Source organism: Podarcis bocagei, assembly GCF_964188305.1.
Source record: "Podarcis bocagei genome assembly, chromosome: 2".
In the NCBI taxonomy this organism is placed as follows: domain Eukaryota; kingdom Metazoa; phylum Chordata; class Lepidosauria; order Squamata; family Lacertidae; genus Podarcis; species Podarcis bocagei.
The window spans coordinates 8,758,356-8,775,093 of record NC_138126.1 but is presented as its reverse complement, the minus strand read 5'-3'; the positions used below and the strand labels follow the sequence as shown (position 1 = coordinate 8,775,093).

Genomic DNA, 16,738 nt, shown 5'->3' with positions numbered 1-16,738 from the left:
GAGAAGTGGAAGAGTGGATGAGACCTATTAAGTAGTGGGTTGACAAAGCAGACGACACAAAGATTCCTCCAAGTAGTTCTTTATAAGTAAGCTGGAACTGAACTGAACAGCTCAGCTGGCCTGCTTTTATAGGCAGCCGGCTGTCACATTGTAACAACAACTGACGTGGGCCTGAGTGAAAACTATATACACAATACCCTGGTGACCAGGGTGAGAACTTCAATACATAACAAGCCCCAGTCACTCATTGTGAGGGGGGACAAAACCATCACCCAACAAACAGCCAAATCTGTATATTAATTCCTCTCAAACGGGCTGTGTTATGGTGGGAGCTGCTGTGTCTTTCCCTCCCTCCCTCGGCCAGCCTCACCCTGAGCAAACCTCTCCCCTGAAGGGAGGAAAGTGTTCAGGGCAAGGCAGGTCCCCACCCTCCTGCCTGCCTGCCAAGAACGGAAGCCATTTTGTGAAGGCCAGGCTGCAGAAGAGGAAACAAAATGGTGGTGTTTCGCTGGTGCGTCTCTTTACTGGCTCAATGACATCATGTCATGCAGCCTGAAGATTATTAAAAGTCTCAGGCTGGATTTTTGCAAACTGACTAGTGGCCACCTCTTGTTGTTGTTGTTGTTTAGTCGTTTAGTCGTGTCCAACTCTTCGTGACCCCATGGACCAGAGCACGCCAGGACTTCTGTCTTCCACTGCCTCCCGCAGTTTGATCAAACTCATGCTAGTAGCTTCAAGAACACCATCCAACCATCTCATTCTCTGTCGTCCCCTTCTCCTTGTGCCCTCCATCTTTCCCAACATCAGGGTCTTTTCCAGGGAGTCTTCTCTTCTCATGAGGTGGCCAAAGTATTGGAGCCTCAGCTTCACGATCTGTCCTTCCAGTGAGCGCTCAGGGCTGATTTCCTTCAGAATGGAGAGGTTTGATCTTCTTGCAGTCCATGGGACTCTCAAGAGTCTCCTCCAGCACCATAATTCAAAAGCATCAATTCTTCGGCGATCAGCCTTCTTTATGGTCCAGCTCTCACTTCCATACATCACTACTGGGAAAACCATGGCTTTTACTATACGGACCTTTGTTGGCAAGGTGATGTCTCTGCTTTTTAAGATGTTGTCTAGGTTTGCCATCGCCTTTCTCCCAAGGAGCAGGCGTCTTTTAATTTCGTGACTGCTGTCACCATCTGCACTGATCATGGAGCCCAAGAAAGTAAAATCTCTCACTGCCTCCATTTCTTCCCCATCTATTTGCCAGGAGGTGATGGGCCCAGTGGCCATGATCTTCGTTTTTTTGATGTTGAGCTTCAGACCATATTTTGCGCTCTCCTCTTTCACCCTCATTAAAAGGTTCTTTAATTCCTCTTCACTTTCTGCCATCAAGGTTGTGTCATCTGCATATCTGAGGTTGTTGATATTTCTTCCGGCAATCTTAATTCCGGCTTGGGATTCATCCAGCCCAGCCTTTCGCATGATGAATTCTGCATATAAGTTAAATAAGCAGGGAGACAATATACAGCCTTGCCGTACTCCTTTCCCAATTTGGAACCAATCAGTTGTTCCATATCCAGTTCTAACTGTAGCTTCTTGTCCCACATAGAGATTTCGCAGGAGACAGATGAGGTGATCAGGCACTCCCATTTCTTTAAGAACTTGCCATAGTTTGCTGTGGTCAACACAGTCAAAGGCTTTTGCATAGTCAATGAAGCAGAAGTAGATGTCTTTCTGGAACTCTCTAGCTTTCTCCATAATCCAGCGCATGTTTGCAATTTGGTCTCTGGTTCCTCTGCCTCTTCTAAATCCAGCTTGCACTTCTGGGAGTTCTCGGTCCACATACTGCTTGAGCCTTCCTTGTAGTATAACCTTGTAGAATAAGCATAACCTTGCTAGCATGTGAAATGAGTGAAATTGTGCGGTAGTTGGAGCATTCTTTGGCACTGCCTTTCTTTGGGATTGGGATGTAGACTGATCTTCTCCAATCCTCTGGCCACTGCTGAGTTTTCCAAACTTGCTGGCATATTGAGTGTAGCACCTTAACAGCATCATCTTTTAAAATTTTAAACAGTTCAGCTGGAATACCATCACTTCCACTGGCCTTGTTATTTGCAGTGCTTTCTAAGCAGCCCAAAAAGTAGTGTGGGGCCTGCCTTAAACAGTTGAAGCCCCACACCATTGAGAAATGCCCCCTTTCCCCCTCAAGTGACAATCCAAAAGCCACAACAGCCCTTCAGGATTGCAGCCTGGCGGGGAGATCGGTGCCCAGAAACGTCTTTCAGAAGGATAGTGTTTGGTCTTTCCTGACTTTGGCACATGGTGATCAAGCATGGAAACCACCTCAGGCATTTTGCCCTCCCTCCAAGGCAGAAGTGGCTGGCTTGGCTTGAGCACACATCCTCTTGGGGCTCTGGGGAGGGTCTGCTCACAAGGCCTTGTGGTTGTGTGCAAGTATGTTGCGTGCATGTGGGGAGTTGCCTGTATCATTTTGCCACGGCTCTTACTCTCTTGCACATATTTTCAATGATTGCAAATCAGTGAAATATGTGGGAACCGTGACCTTTTTTTTTGCAACCCGTGACTTGCTTCAACTGGTCCCTTGAAGGATTTCTTAGAAATCACCTGATTTCCATTTCAGCTGGGGAAGAAAGCAGTCGGCAGGGGGCAGCGGAGGATCGCAAATAGGGGAAAATGAGAAAATACAACTAGGGACTGGAGAAATGGGTGAGGGTGTCTTGTGGCAGAGAGAGAGCGTGAGGGCAGGAATCTACCCTGGAAACAAGCACACACACACCCCAGTGTTAATGAAGGACGACGACTTTCTCAGCAAAATCTGCCTCCGTTTTTTTCAATTCCTGTGAGAAATTTCAGTCAAGCAGCCTGAGATGCAGTTACTTGAAATTTATTTGCTAGCTTGGCATGCAAACGAAATTTAGATTATTGTATCTTGCCAAAAACTGTTTACTGTACCCTCGGCTATTCTTCTTAAAAGTACAGTCTTCTCTGTAATTTTGAAATTATTAATAAATATTATTTTTTTAAAAATTAAAAGGAAAAAGGAAAACAAAACATAAAAAAGGGAGTCCGAACCATTCTGGCCTTGTTCTGGGAACTGCCCTGGGACTTTCCCACCGGACTCAGAGGTTGCTGAGGGAGGCAGAAGGGGGCAAAGTCCCCTGGGAAACAATCCCGCTAGGAACGGAGAAACACACCAAGGACGTTTTTATGCCATCATATGTTTCTTAGCCTTCAAGGGGCAAGAAGACTTGTTGCTGTTTCCACATGATATCAAGAACAGGGAAAAAATAATGTCTAAAGTCCTGTAAACTTTTTAAAAAGTCTTTGAAGAACAAACATTTTCCTCCTGGTTGTTAGTTGTTGTCGCCCACTCCACCTCCACGAAGAGGGGAAAGGAGAGGGAGAAAAGTCTCCACGGAGGAGAGCAGGGGAGCAGAAGGAGCCTCAAGCGACCGAGGACTTTCTAAAACAAGACTAGCACTTTGGATTGAACTCAGAACCAGACAAACAGGCAGAGGGTCTTTTGGCCCTGGTGAGATTTGGCCCTAAATGAGCTGCGGCAGTGAAAATCCTCTCAGGTTTATCTTGTAGCAGCTGAAGCATCCCTACTGTATTGGGGAAAACAACATATATTACAATAATCCTGTCAGGAGGTGAGCAGGACATGGATCCTTGTGGGCAGACTGTCCCTGTCCAGAAAAACTGGATGGAGCAGGTGAAAAGTGAAGCTTAAGACGTCCCTGAGGTGACTGAGCCCATGGAGTCCCCAAAGTGGGTCCAGGAGAGCCCCCCTCAAAACAGCCAGCCTCCTTCTTCACAGGGGCTCATCTTGCAACCCTGAATTGTTGCTGTGAATAATGGCCAAGAAGAGACGGACTCTGAGAGAGTCACTTTAACAGGGGAAACAAGAAGAAGAGCTGGATACGGCCAAAGGCCCCTTGAGTCCAGCCTTCGGTCCTCACAATGGCTGACTGGATGATGCCTCCTCTTCTGGGAAGCCCCAAAACAGGCCCTGAGCGCCAGAGCCCCCCTCTGCCCTCCTCCTGGGACTTCCAGAAACGGGGATCCAGAAACATGGCTGCCTCCAAAGGGGGAGCAAGAGCGGAGCCATCATGGCTGGGGGGCATCCATAGCCCCCTCCTCCTCCTCCATGAATTAGTCTCAACCTCTTTTAAAGCCGTCCAAGAGATATCCTGCAGCAACAGAATGAAATGTGATCTGTCACGTTTGTCGATGTTTAGGACGGGGCGAATGGCATCTCCCTGAGCAGCATTTGCGCCTTGTTTGGGGAGGGAGGGTCAGTTTCTTGGCCGCCATCCAGCCCATCGCTGACTCAAGACGCTGGTCCAGCTGCCCCCCAGTCTCCCCCTTTCTGCAAATGATTATGGGGCTATTTTCTTCATATATGCTTTGAATATACTGTCACACAGCACCCCAGTCTCTAAGAGGGGCAAAATTCCTATTTTTTTAAATTCGTCTTTATTTATTTAAAATACCATCTTACATACAGTGGTACCTCGGGTTACATACACTTCAGGTTACATACGCTTCAGGTTACAGACTCGGCTAACCCAGAAATAGTACCTCAGGTTAAGAACTTTGCTTCAGGATGAGAACAGAAATTGTGCTCCGGCGGTGCAGCAGCAGCAGGAGGCCCCATTAGCTAAAGTGGTGCTTCAGGTTAAGAACAGTTTCAGGTTAAGTACGGACCTCCGGAACGAATTAAGTACTTAACCCGAGGTACCACTGTATATGTTACAAATAGTTACAACAAAATTAAACACATATTATAAGAGAAAAAAGATAAAGAAAATAAAAATTAAAAAGCAAAAGAGAGTTAACAATAAGAAATGAATATTGGTTGTAACATTCTGTCTTATCTAATAAAGTATTCTGAAAGAAACTTCCAATCATTCGCATTGTACTTTTTCTATTGTCTTAATTTTGTTGCACAGTTTGTTTTCTAACTTTTCCTATATATTCTGTTGCGTTCCCAAAGTAAAGGAAGGATTGAACTCTGATTAATAAGAATACACACAGAGGCTTGAACCAGCAAGACTCTGGGAAGGGTGCGTATAATCGTGTCTCTCTGTGCCTGTCCCGTGTGCAGCCCCCTGGACCAGGTAGTTTTATTCACAAAAGAGCTTTTTACAGAGTGTTCGAAAGAACCAGGGGTCTGCAACCTTTAAGACAAAAAGAGCCACTTCTGAAGAAAAAACAACTGGGAGCCGCAAAACCACTGTGACATTTAAAACAAATATATCTCCAGAGCCGCGATCTGACAGCGGGCGGGAAGGTGACATCGGGACGGTGCGTGCCTAACGCATGCACCGCTCCCATGCGACGTCACAGCCAGTACAGCGCCCGCCACAGTGGGGAGTGTCGGGGCGCACAATGCGCCTCCTCCCCTCGCTAGTATCGGCCCCGGAGCCGCGGCAAAGATGTAAAAGAGCCACATGCGGCTCTGGAGCCGCGGGTTGCTGACCCCTGGAAAGAACCAATCAGATTTCTTCTGAGCATTTCCACAAATCCACGTGGGGACAAGTTAAACTACTAAAACTAATTAAGCACAGGGTAAACAAAGAACAGAACGACAAAGAAGTCCATTTGGCAACCCCGGAGGTCATAAACAAGCAATATATATGATAAGGAGGATGGCCAGGAGGACAGCGGATCGTTATCACCTTCATGTGAGATCTGTTTCCTGGCCCTAAGATTAACAGTCAGAAAACTAAAAAGAAGAAACTGCCCAGTCTTTGAGGACACAGGACACCTGCCTGTCTAAGTGTGTACATGATTTGAGAAGAGCTAGGAGAAATGGGCAGCAGAAGCAAAAGGGCATGAAAAGGAGATGAGTGTAGAATCTTACGGGATTTAATCAGAAATTATCGTCAATATATCAAACCCAGTCAACACAATGCTTTCATCGTGGACACAATGGCTTTATGTATATTTTATAATTCCTCATGGTAATCCCATCTGATCCCTACACTCTGGATATTTGCACTCCTACATATTCTTCTAGTATATTTATTTCATTTTGTTATTATATACAAGTATCATTCAGTTCTGCTAGGATAATGTCTCTTTTTCTTTTTTCCTTTGCATCAGACTAGGGGAAATACGGATGATAGAGATCATGCAGCTTGGGAAAAAGAGAACTCCTAAATAATTCTTCACCTTCCGACTTCACAGCCCCCCCCCCCCTAAATCCAAAGCTTCCTTGTACCTGGGCAAGGAGCGGCCACTACTTGTCTCTCTCCTGATTTCTTGGGAAAGGCAGCAGCTTCTCTGTGTGTCCCATGCTTAGCTCAGGTTTCAACGTTCAGGCTTCTGGCAGTGGGATGTGGGCCAAGCACTCTCTGGGCCAAGCACCCAGCCTGGGCTCAGGGCCTTCCAGAAGAGGCTGGGCAGCCGCTGGGTCTTGCTGGCTGGGCAAAGGGGGCCTCCCTGACCCCCAACTCCCCCTGGGCCTGCAGACTCAAGAGGGTCCCAGGCAGGGGGAGAGAAACTCATGTTGGGGCCAGTAGGATGAGAGAAGGAAGCAGAGATATGTGGAGATATAAAATGCCCTTGTAAAAACCACATGGGGAAAGAAATGCATTTACTGCCTCTGACAGCAGAGGAAGAAGGGAGCCATCTTTGAAGCCATCCGAGGGCTTCTTAAAAACAGGACCCAGGAGGCTGCCTTGCACTGACTCAGCCCAGGAGTCCACCTCGCTCGGGATCTCACAGCCCCTCCCCCCAGTTCCAGAGAGGGGGACATTCCCAGACCCCCCTGGAGATGCGGGGACTGAACCTGGGGTCCTCCCCTGGCACCCCCCCTCCGCCCCCCCTGCAGGGCAGGACAGGAAGAGCTGAGAGGGAGGGAGGGAGGGAGGGAGGGAGGGAGGGAGGGAGGGAGGCGGCGACTCCCGGCGAGGTGCTGCAATCATTTTTTCTTTCCCTCTCCAGCCTCGCTCCCAAACTTGCGCCTCGAGTTCTGCCTGGCGACCGGTGCCGCAATCTGCGCTCCGATTTCTGATTGGCGGAATATTTTCCCCTCGCCCAATCCGGGCTCGCTCTGCTGCTGGTTCCGCGGGCGGGGCAGAGAGCGGGTCTCGGAGTCGGAGGGAGAAGGACGTCGCTGGAGTAAGAAGAGGAAAAGGGAGCTTCGTTTTGGGGGGAGATGGGGGTCCTCCTCCTCCGCTGGCCCCTCCTGATCCTGGGGGCGGCTGCCCACCTGCTGCTCCTGGACTGCGCAGGTGAGGACTCTGCTCTGGGTCGGGGGGAGAAAATAATTTGCACTCAGCCCTTTTTCTTGGGGGGGGGGACACACACGACTCTGTGTGAATTGCATTTCGTGGGCACTGAAAGGGGCGATCGGGGAGTTTCTTGTCCGAAGTGGAGCCAGATCCCTTCCCAGACATCTCTTTCCCAGACTTGGCTTGTTTTGTATTCCGTCCGGGGCAGGGGCCGCTTCACTCCTGGGCTCGGGGCTCAAGCAAAGAACAAAACGAAGCTTGAAGGTGTTGGCAGGATTAATGGGGGGGAAAGTGACTCGCCTGTCCCGCCCCCCGCAGCTTCGTGTAGACTCTGGTTTGTGTGTGTGTGTGTGTGACAGAGACAGACAGACAGAGTACAGGTCCTTCCTTTTCTATTTTTTACCTTCCCTCTTCTAACCCTCAGCCGCTCTGAAAACTCAGCTAAACACTCTAGAGAGCAGCCTGGGGGTGGGAGCTGGACGCGTGTAGAGCTGACATCATTGCGGGGTGTGTGTGTGTCTGAATAAGGGGTCCCCACCCGCAATTCCCAGTGTTGTTTTGCTCAGGAGTTCCCTTTCACAGCCACATTCATAATCAGGTTCGCCTGCTTTACAGTTCTGACTCCCCCCCCCCCAAAAAAACCCCTTCCTGTTGCCTGTCAAAAATGTAGATTTTGTGAATTATGCAGGGGGCTCCTCTGTGCCATTTCTGTACAACCCCTTTCACTACGTTTTGTACACTGTGTATCTGAAGAAGTGTGCATGCACACGAAAGCTTATACCCAGATCAAACTTAGCTGGTCTCTAAGGTGCTACTGGACAATTTTTTAATTTTGACTGCGTCAGACCAACACGGCTACCTACTTGAATCTTTATTGTAAATAATTCTTGTGGTTCTCTAATGGAAAATGGTGTGAATATAATACTAGCATTAGTTTAAAAGTTGCTTTTGCATAAAAATTCTCAATGTAACTTAAAAGCTTTAAGAACTGAAGAGTAAGACCTGTTATTTCTCTCTTGAACCCTCTCCATATGGGGGGCTGCCCCCTCACTGTGTCTGCTACAGGGCTGGGCAAAGGGTGGTGGAGACCACTGGTTCCTTCAGATTCCTCCTCATTTTGTGGCTCTTTGTCTCCCGACCACTGAGCAGAACTGCCTGTGTTGTTTAGCCAGATGCCACAACCAGAGGCAGCCTTGCTCTGAGCTCTTGTGGTTTGAAGTGGGGGGAGCCCCTGCCCTGGGAGGGGAGAGTCTTAGAAGTGGGTCCATTTTATCTTGCCTGAAAGGAAACCAAACCGACCATCACTGCGTATGTAATTCAAGCAAACTCATCTTGCAGGTTCACGCTTCCTTGAACTTTGTTTTCCACAGTGGATCTCCCTCTGAAGGTGGTAGATTCTACTTCCTAGGAGATTTGCTAGCAGAGGTTGTATGGCCATCTGCCATGGATGCTGCAGTCGAGATGCCAGCATCGCAGGGGGGCTGGACCCTCAGAGTCCTGTCTATGGTTTTTATTTTAGTTTCCTAGTTGTTTTGAGATGAGTCACTGGTCAACTCAAGTGGGCTTCTTCCTCCTTGAGGGTGAAGTTGTCCAAAGTGCATTCAACACAATTTTCACAGGGTCCTCAAGGACCACCTCTTTCTCTATGAACCTACCTGGACCCTGAGATCATCTCCTTCCTGTGCCACCTCCTCTAGAGGTCTGGAGGGTGAAGGGTGGCATCAATGCGAGAACAGGGCCTTCTCTGCAGTGGCTCCCTGTCTGTGGAAGGCTCTCCCCAGGGAAGTTTGCCTGGCACCTTCATTATACACCTGTTGACTAAGTCAGGCAAAAACATTCCCTTTTAACCAGGCCTTTGGTTGATTTGATTGACATCCTTTTAAAAGTGTGGGGGGTATTGGCTTTTTTATTATTGAATATTTTGTCGTTTTATATTTTGATTTTGTTCTGTCAGCCGCCCTGAGACCTCCGGGTATAGGGTGGTATTTTCTTTAATGTCTTAATCGGCATCCATTTTGGTGAGCTTTAGAAGGATAGGGCGGTATATAAATTCAATATATAATAATAATTATACGTCCCATTTCTGCTACCTGAGGCAAAACAGGAATAGCCTCCTCTTCCCCTTTTAGCACTGTGCCCCTCTACCTTCCGCCAGGGAAATGCCCCATCTCTCGCTGAACTTGACTCAGCTTTTCTGTCGGGGTGTGTGTGTGCTGATGGGGGCAGAAGCCCCAGGTATGTTGCTGAAAGCCTAAGATCAGCTCCCTCCCTCCCCAAGTCTTTGTGAGCTGTTTTTGTGGGTCTCGGATAATCTCTAGGCAGAGAATGGGACAAGTGTTGGAAGGAAGGCCTCATCTTTACGCCCAAATCTGTGAGGCCTTTCTTGGTACTGACTCCAGAGGAGCCCAGGGTTTGAATTAAGGGGCTACAGCTGTCTTGGGGGGCCCTCTCTGTGGGTCTCATCCTGTACCCTAGAGAAGATTACGAGTACCATGGAGCCTTGGCTCTTTCCTCCTGCGCAAAGGAGGCACACAGCCCCCTTAGTACACATTCACTGTGACTTGGGAAGAGGGTGAAGGAGTGTGGTGAGTGAGCAGAAACAGCAAAATCTGCTGATGGACGTGAACAAAAGTTAATTGCTTCTGATGGGGATCTGCTGTGGAGACTCATTAGGCCCCCTGGTGGCCAGAGCTCTGTCCCCCTTCCTGTGTTTGATCTCGTGAAGGGGCAAGTGGGGGGGAAGGGATGTGGGGCCACATGTTGAGACCTGACCCCAAAGTTGCATTTGCCCTCCTGCCCCTGCTATCCCTGTGGGGCCTTCTTTCTCAAGTGGGGAACCCGCTCTGTGGGTGGCAGCTCAAAGCATAAGATTGCAACACTGAACCATTGAAACACCGATTCTCAAAAGGGGATCCAGGAAGGATCTTGGAAATTGCAGGCCAATTAACTTTACATCTCCCTGGAAAACTGGTGGAAAGTGCAGGAAACTAGCAACTGGAATGCATTTCGCTTGAACAACTTCAACTGTATGCTGGATTCACACCAATTATATATGCAGAAGGCAGAGAGCTCTTTTTGTGCAAGGTTGTCTCAGTACTGAAAGAGCTTTGAAGCTCTCTGCCTTGCATAAGAGACTCTGGCAGGTTCTCACAGGATCTTGTGGGGCTCTCCTGAGTTCCCAGGAGATCTTTCCAAAGCCTCCCAGAGCCCAGGAAGCAAGACCCAGGTCAGACCTGTTCAGTGCATGGCTCCTGAAGGTCAGATGGTGGGGCGGCTCCAAGGGAGTGGCTTCCCTAGGCCCGTTTCTGCAGATATGAGCCATCCCATTCAGGGCAGACAAGTCTGAGCTACCTGGACCAGTGGTCTGATGAGGCAGCTTCCTGGTCTCCCAATATATGGATTTTGCTTCGTCTGGTCTCCCCTCCATCCACTTCCAGTCCTGAGCCTGCTTAGCTTCCGTTCGGTGCCTGCATCCTGAGCCTTCAGACCATGTTGGGGGAGCTCTCATCAGCCTGGCGCTTGCAAGTGGGGGGCAGTTCCTGCCCCCTTGGCAAAAGGGAGGGGCTGGCCTCTCTCTCCCTCACAAGGAGCCTCAGCAGAGACATGCAGAGATTTAGTGCTGCCTGGCAGAGCTTTTTCTCACCCACTGCTCCATGGGCTAATGTTTGTTTGTTTGTTTTTTGAAGTTGATCCATTTATTTTATAGATGAGACTACATACAAGGGTCTCTTATGAGCTCCTGATTCATAGATGTCAGAATCGAGTCTCTTTACTCTTTTTCTCCCTGACATACAATTGACTTATTCTTCATTACACACAGAGTTGGTTCATACATGGGATGTCGAGCTGAATTCCCTTCAGTTCCATTCTTCAGCAAGATTGTCAGCCTCATTCTGTCGGTAGAATCTTGATTATTGGCAATGAGGAAAGGTAAAAAGAAGTCAAGTTGACGTAACATAATTTATGAGAGGTGCAAGCACAGGCCAAAAGACAAGAATGCTCAGCAAGCCCACCACCTCTGGACAGGCTATGGATTGAAACACTAGCTGCATTTGGACATAACACACTAAGCTTTGGGTTCATGCATTACCCTCCTCTCTTTGCATGTGGCTACAAGGCGGCGATTGTAAGCATGTGTTTTCACTTTCAACTAACATTGTGTTATGTCTGAGCTGAGATAAGCTGTACAGTGGTGCCCCGCAAGACGAATGCCTCGCAAGACGAAAAACTCGCTAGACGAAAGGGTTTTGCGTTTTTTGAGTCGTTCCGCAAGACGAATTTCCCTATGGGCTTGCTTCGCAAGACGAAACGTCTTGCGAGTTTGTTTCCTTTTTCTTAAAGCCACTAAGCTGTTAATAGCTGCTAAGCCGCTAATAGCCGTGCTTCGCAAGACGAAAAAACCGCAAGACGAAGAGACTCGCGGAACGGATTAATTTAGTCTTGCGAGGCACCACTGTAGTTAGTTTTACCTATAGTGTGTCTGATCATGCTAATTTCAAACCACAGTTTATAGTCCTGGCTTGGTAGGACAAACTCCCCCAAAGCCTGATAAACTTTGGATCTCCTAATTAATTTATTTTCCCCCCAATTTTTTTTATTCATTTTATAACACAACTTAACAACACAAACAGAAAAACAGAAAATACAAACAAATTCTTGTCTTATCCTTATTTTTTCTAAACATTGTTAGGTGAGCTTCCCCAAGTCCACTGTATCTGATTTTCATTTTACCTCATCTTTAACAGTTTACATATATCATAATTTTTAACCGTTTTTTTAATCACACTTACTTTTACCATAAAAATCTTCACATTTTATCCCTTACAAGTAATAATATTTTAAAAGACACTATGTTCTACTTCTAACCCTTCAGCCTATATCCACTTCCATTAGCATATTTTTTCAAATAATCTTTAAACTTCTTCCACCGTCTCTTCTCTCTGGTCTCGGAGTCTCCCAGTCAGTTCGGCAAGTTCCATATAGTCCATGGACCTCCTAATTCAGGGCTGATGCCTGTAATACAGTAGGATTAGGCTGCTGCCTTCATCTGCAGGACCCCTAACTCTCTGCCCCCTTTTCTCTTCCTTTCCAGGCTCCACTTCTCACTCCCTGCGCTACTTCCACACAGCCATGTCTGAGCCTGGCCAGGGGCTGCCCCAGTTCATCGCTGTGGGGTATGTGGATGACCAGCAATTTGTTCAGTACGACAGTGACACCAAGGAGGCGCTGCCTCGCGTCCCCTGGATGAGGAAGATGGAAAAGGAGGATCCTCAGTACTGGCACAGGAACACTCAGGTCGCTCAGGGCAATGAGCTGGGGTTCAGGGGGAATCTGCAGACTCTGCAGAATCGCTACAACCAGAGCGGAGGTGAGTGGAAGGCAGGAGAGGCACAGAGTCACCCCCCCCCATAATGTTTCCTCCAAGGGCCAGAATTGCAGGGAGGAAAGGAGATGGAGGGTGGGGGTCTCCACCCAGGGCAGAGGCATCTTCCCTTCCCTTAATGAAGGTCTTAATGGGGGCTGGGAAGGTATAGGGTGGGGGGGACATAGAATGAGACTTGGAGGGCAAAGACACCCCCCCCCCAGTATGACCCTCTCTGGACCTGCACATCCTACCAAGGAAATGTCTCCATTGCCTGCGCTTCCTTCCACGCTGGGCTTGGCTTAGGCCTTCTGAGGTGGAAGTCTGTCTAGTTCATTTTCCTCTGGGGGGGAGGGGAAGAGAAGGGTGGGGATCCTGAGGCTGAGACAAGCAAGCCTTGAGTTCTGGTCCTGCCTAAGGAGAAGCCAGCTGCCCAGACAGAGGTGCTGATTGGCTGACCCTTCTGACCATCACCAAGCCCCTCCCACTCCCTGGCACAGTGTTGAAAGAGAAGCCTTTTTAAGGAACACAAATGGACTGGCTTTTTTTGGGGGGGGGAGTGGCAACTACATGGTTAAAACCATAAGCAGGGTGGGCAGCTGAAGTGGAGGGGTAGACAAGAGCCCCCAAGGCCCCCACACCTCCAGCATTCATTATACATCTGTACTTACTTTATTCTCTAATGGTCTACACTTAGGGAAGAATAGCAGGACCTTTAGAAAGGTCTTCCACCCCCTTTGTCCAGTTATGACGATCTCTGCCACACTCCTCCCCCTTCCTCATCCAGCCTTGGAACTGTTACAACAGGAATCGTTTAAACTTAGTAAAATCTGGTAGACATCCGGCAAAAGCCTTTTGGCACACATTTTTGTTTTTAAAACTTTCTTCTGAAATGTCAAAATTCTTTTAAGACGTTAGTTGTGTGAAAGGAGCAAGCATTCTGGAAGGGTGGGGGGAGGCATTTGTGATTAGCCCCAAAGTTGAGTGACTCCCCCTCCAATTGCAATTTTGGAGCAGAACCTCAGAAGTGGGAGCCTCTGCTGGGTCTGGGGGGAGATCTCTCTACGATTTTGCACCTTTATCTTCCAGGCTTCTATACTTCCACGCTACCTAAGCAGGCTCCCTGCTTCAGGACTTTAGCCCTGCCCCTAACCGCACCACAGGTTTCCCAGCACTTCAAACAATAACTGCAGTGGAGGGGTAGAAAGGTGGGTGAGATTGACGGGTGGGCTATGCTATGATGTCAGCTTCACCCTCCTGCCCCTTTTGGCCCAGGGGGACAATCCTGATCAGGATCTGGCCCTGAAGCCAGAGAGATTCCCCACCTGTGGCACAGAATAACGGAGGTGGAAGGAGCCTTGCCAAAGGGGTCAGCCTGAGTGTGTCCAGAGCCCTCTGGGGCCTTCGTTGGCCTTGTCAGGCTTGCAAGGAAGAAACCCAGGGGGTCAGCTGAGACCAAGCCAGCGCTGCAATGGGCAGGTCTGCTTTTCTTGCAGTGGGATCAGGCCTGGCCTTGCCTTGCAGGCTTCCTCTTGGGCTCCTGGGAATTCTGCTTCTCCCCCTTTTAAAAATGGGGATTGGGTCCCTCCTGAGCCCCTGCACCTATCCATGGGAAATGCCCCATACATGTCACCAAGGGGCGCCTCTCGTTTCCTGATCATTTCTTGCAATTGCCTAGCTCAGAAAATCCCAAACTAATGAGGTGGCCACTTCAAAGGTGCCACGGACAGCCCTGGAAATGTCATCTGATTCTATTTAAAAACAATGTTGAAGGTATAGGTGTATCGTGATTGATCCCACTTAACATCTTGAGGAAACGGGAGGGGAGTGAGCTTCATTCATAAAATGCGGGAGAAAGCAATTTATGCTGAAGAAGCAATGAGACAAAGCAACTTCCCTCCAAGCAACAGCTCCATATCCAGACCAGCTGGTGGGGTTTGTGGTTTGGTTTGTTGTTTGCATAGGTCAACCACAAACCACTGTTTGAGTGCATAAAAAGAACTATATCACCTTGGGACATGGTCTTGTAGAAGATACTAATTATTTATTATTATTATTATTATTATTATTATTATTATTATTATTATTATATTAAATATGTTTGATAGTTCTAGAGGGAGGACTATAAAGTAGTAGCTCTGTTACAATCCTTCTACTTGCCAGAGGGAACAATCTCCCTTCTCTTCCCCCTGCACACATTTCTGGGGCTTCTCCTGACCCCCCCCAGTTGATTTGTGGGGAGCACAAGAGAGGGAGATGGGGAGAAAGCCCCAGTTGTGTGAGTGAGACTTGTTCCTTCTGGCTCCCGCTAGACTTACTGTGTTAGCTGAATCCAGCCCAGAAAAGCAGGATTTCCTTTGAGAGAGGCTTCTGTAATGCAAGACATTCTATACCCAAACTCAATTCAGCTGTGAGCCAAAGGCTCCTGAGGTGAAAGAGGAAGCCTAAATTACAAGTGAGAGCAACCTGGTGTCCTCTGGGACAGCCTCTCCTCCATTGCTGAGCTCCTTCAGGCTACGCAGAAACACAAAGAGCTGTTAGGAAAACATTCTTGAAGAAACAGATGAAGGTTCCTGGAAGCTCTAAAGAGGGTTCCAGAATTTTCTTTAGCATTTAGGAGTGGCACTCTAGGCTTGATTGGTGTCAGCTGGAGGTGCAAATAAAGGGAGGAAGTTGCAGGCTGCGATTTCTGCACGAGGAAAGCACACACACATACACACTGCCAGCACACTCACTGACAACAAGGTTGGAAGTATAGTGGTACCCCGCAAGACGAATGCCTCGCAAGACGGAAAACCCGCAAGACGAAAGGGTTTTCTGTTTTGGAGGCGCTTCGCAAGACGAATTTCCCTATGGGCTTGCTTCGCAAGACGAAAGCCCATAGGGAAATCTCCGGGGACCTCTTTTAAATGCTGGTGGTGGGGAGCAAAGCCTTTCCCCCCCTCCGGCCTTCAGAAGAGGTCCAGGAAAGCCGGCGGGGGCGAAAGGCTTTGCTCCCCACCGCCAGCATTTTAAAAGCAGTCCGGGATAGCAGGGAAGAGCTTCCCGCTATCATGGACGGCTTTTGAAGGCAGGCGGAGGGGAGCAAAGACTTTCGCCCCCCGCCCGCCTTCAGAAGAGGTCCAGGACCTCTTCTGAAGGCGGGCAGGGGGGGCGAAAGTCTTTGTCCCCCCTGCCTGCCTTCCCAGGGGCTTTTACATCGCCCTGGACAGCGGAGAAGTCCTCTGCTGTCCCGGGCGATTTTAAAATGCCGCCCGCCAGCATTTTAAGATCGCCCCGGACAGCGGAGAAGTCCTCCGCTGTCCAGGGGTTTTTTAAAATGCTGGGGGTGGGAAGAAAAGCCCTTGCCCCCCCCAGCCTTCAGAAGAGGTCGGGGGACAGACTGTCCCCGGACCTGGTCTGAAGGCGGTTTCCATAGGAACGCATTAATTGATTTTCAATGCATTCCCATGGGAAACCGTGCATCGCAAGACGAAAAACTCGCAAGAAGAAAAAACTTGCGGAACGAATTAATTTCGTCTTGTGAGGCACCACTGTAAGACAATGTGTGCTGCTGATACTGTGAGTTTTGCTGTGACAGGATTGTTAATTACTGGACTGAGATTATACCGTGCTGGAGAGAGAAAGAAGGAATGTCAATAGCTTGTATCTAATAGTAACAGACATGCTTGTGTGACCAGTCAAGCAATAAAGAAGCTCTTGACTGTGAATTTGAGTACCATATTTTTCGCCCTATAGGACGCACTTTTTCCCCTCCAAAAATGAAGGGGAAATCTGTGTGCGTCCTACGGGGCGAATGCAGGCTTTCGCTGAAGCCTGGAGAGCGAGAGACGTCGGTGCGCACCAACACCTCTCGCTCTCTAGGCTCCAGGAAGCTATCTGCAAGCCTGCAGCGCCCGAGGGGAGTTCCCCTGGGCGGGCAAGGCTTGCGGGCGGCAGCCTGCAGCGCGGAGCACAGGGCGTCCTTCGGAGGATGCCCCATGCTTCGCGCAGGTGTCCGCAGCCTGCTGAAGCAGAGTGCCCCTCGTGCCGGGCAGACATCGGCCAGCCCCACAAGCTCGGGGACAGCAGGGAGGCGCAGCGCCGCCATCCCACTGTTCCCCGACCTGGTTTTTTTTTGGGGGGA

The 16,738-nt window shown here is 49.0% G+C and overlaps 2 protein-coding genes and 1 long non-coding RNA gene across 3 annotated transcripts in view; 2 read left to right on the top strand and 1 right to left on the bottom strand.

The window, feature by feature from the left end:
• The window catches only part of LOC308581252, a 93,384-nt gene that overhangs the window by 59,146 nt on the left and 17,500 nt on the right, over window positions 1-16,738 (bottom strand). The gene's annotated exons all lie outside the window — the stretch shown is intronic.
• The window catches only part of LOC308580968 (class I histocompatibility antigen, F10 alpha chain-like), a 78,535-nt gene that overhangs the window by 49,328 nt on the left and 12,469 nt on the right, over window positions 1-16,738 (top strand). The gene's annotated exons all lie outside the window — the stretch shown is intronic.
• Window positions 3,656-16,738, top strand: part of LOC308580863 (major histocompatibility complex class I-related gene protein-like) — a 30,599-nt gene continuing 17,516 nt past the window's right edge. The window contains 4 exon segments of the mRNA XM_081183107.1: window positions 3,656-3,721; window positions 6,961-7,149; window positions 7,151-7,250; window positions 12,343-12,618. Coding sequence (XP_081039233.1) covers window positions 3,671-3,721; window positions 6,961-7,149; window positions 7,151-7,250; window positions 12,343-12,618 — 616 coding nt within the window. The 5' untranslated portion in view covers window positions 3,656-3,670.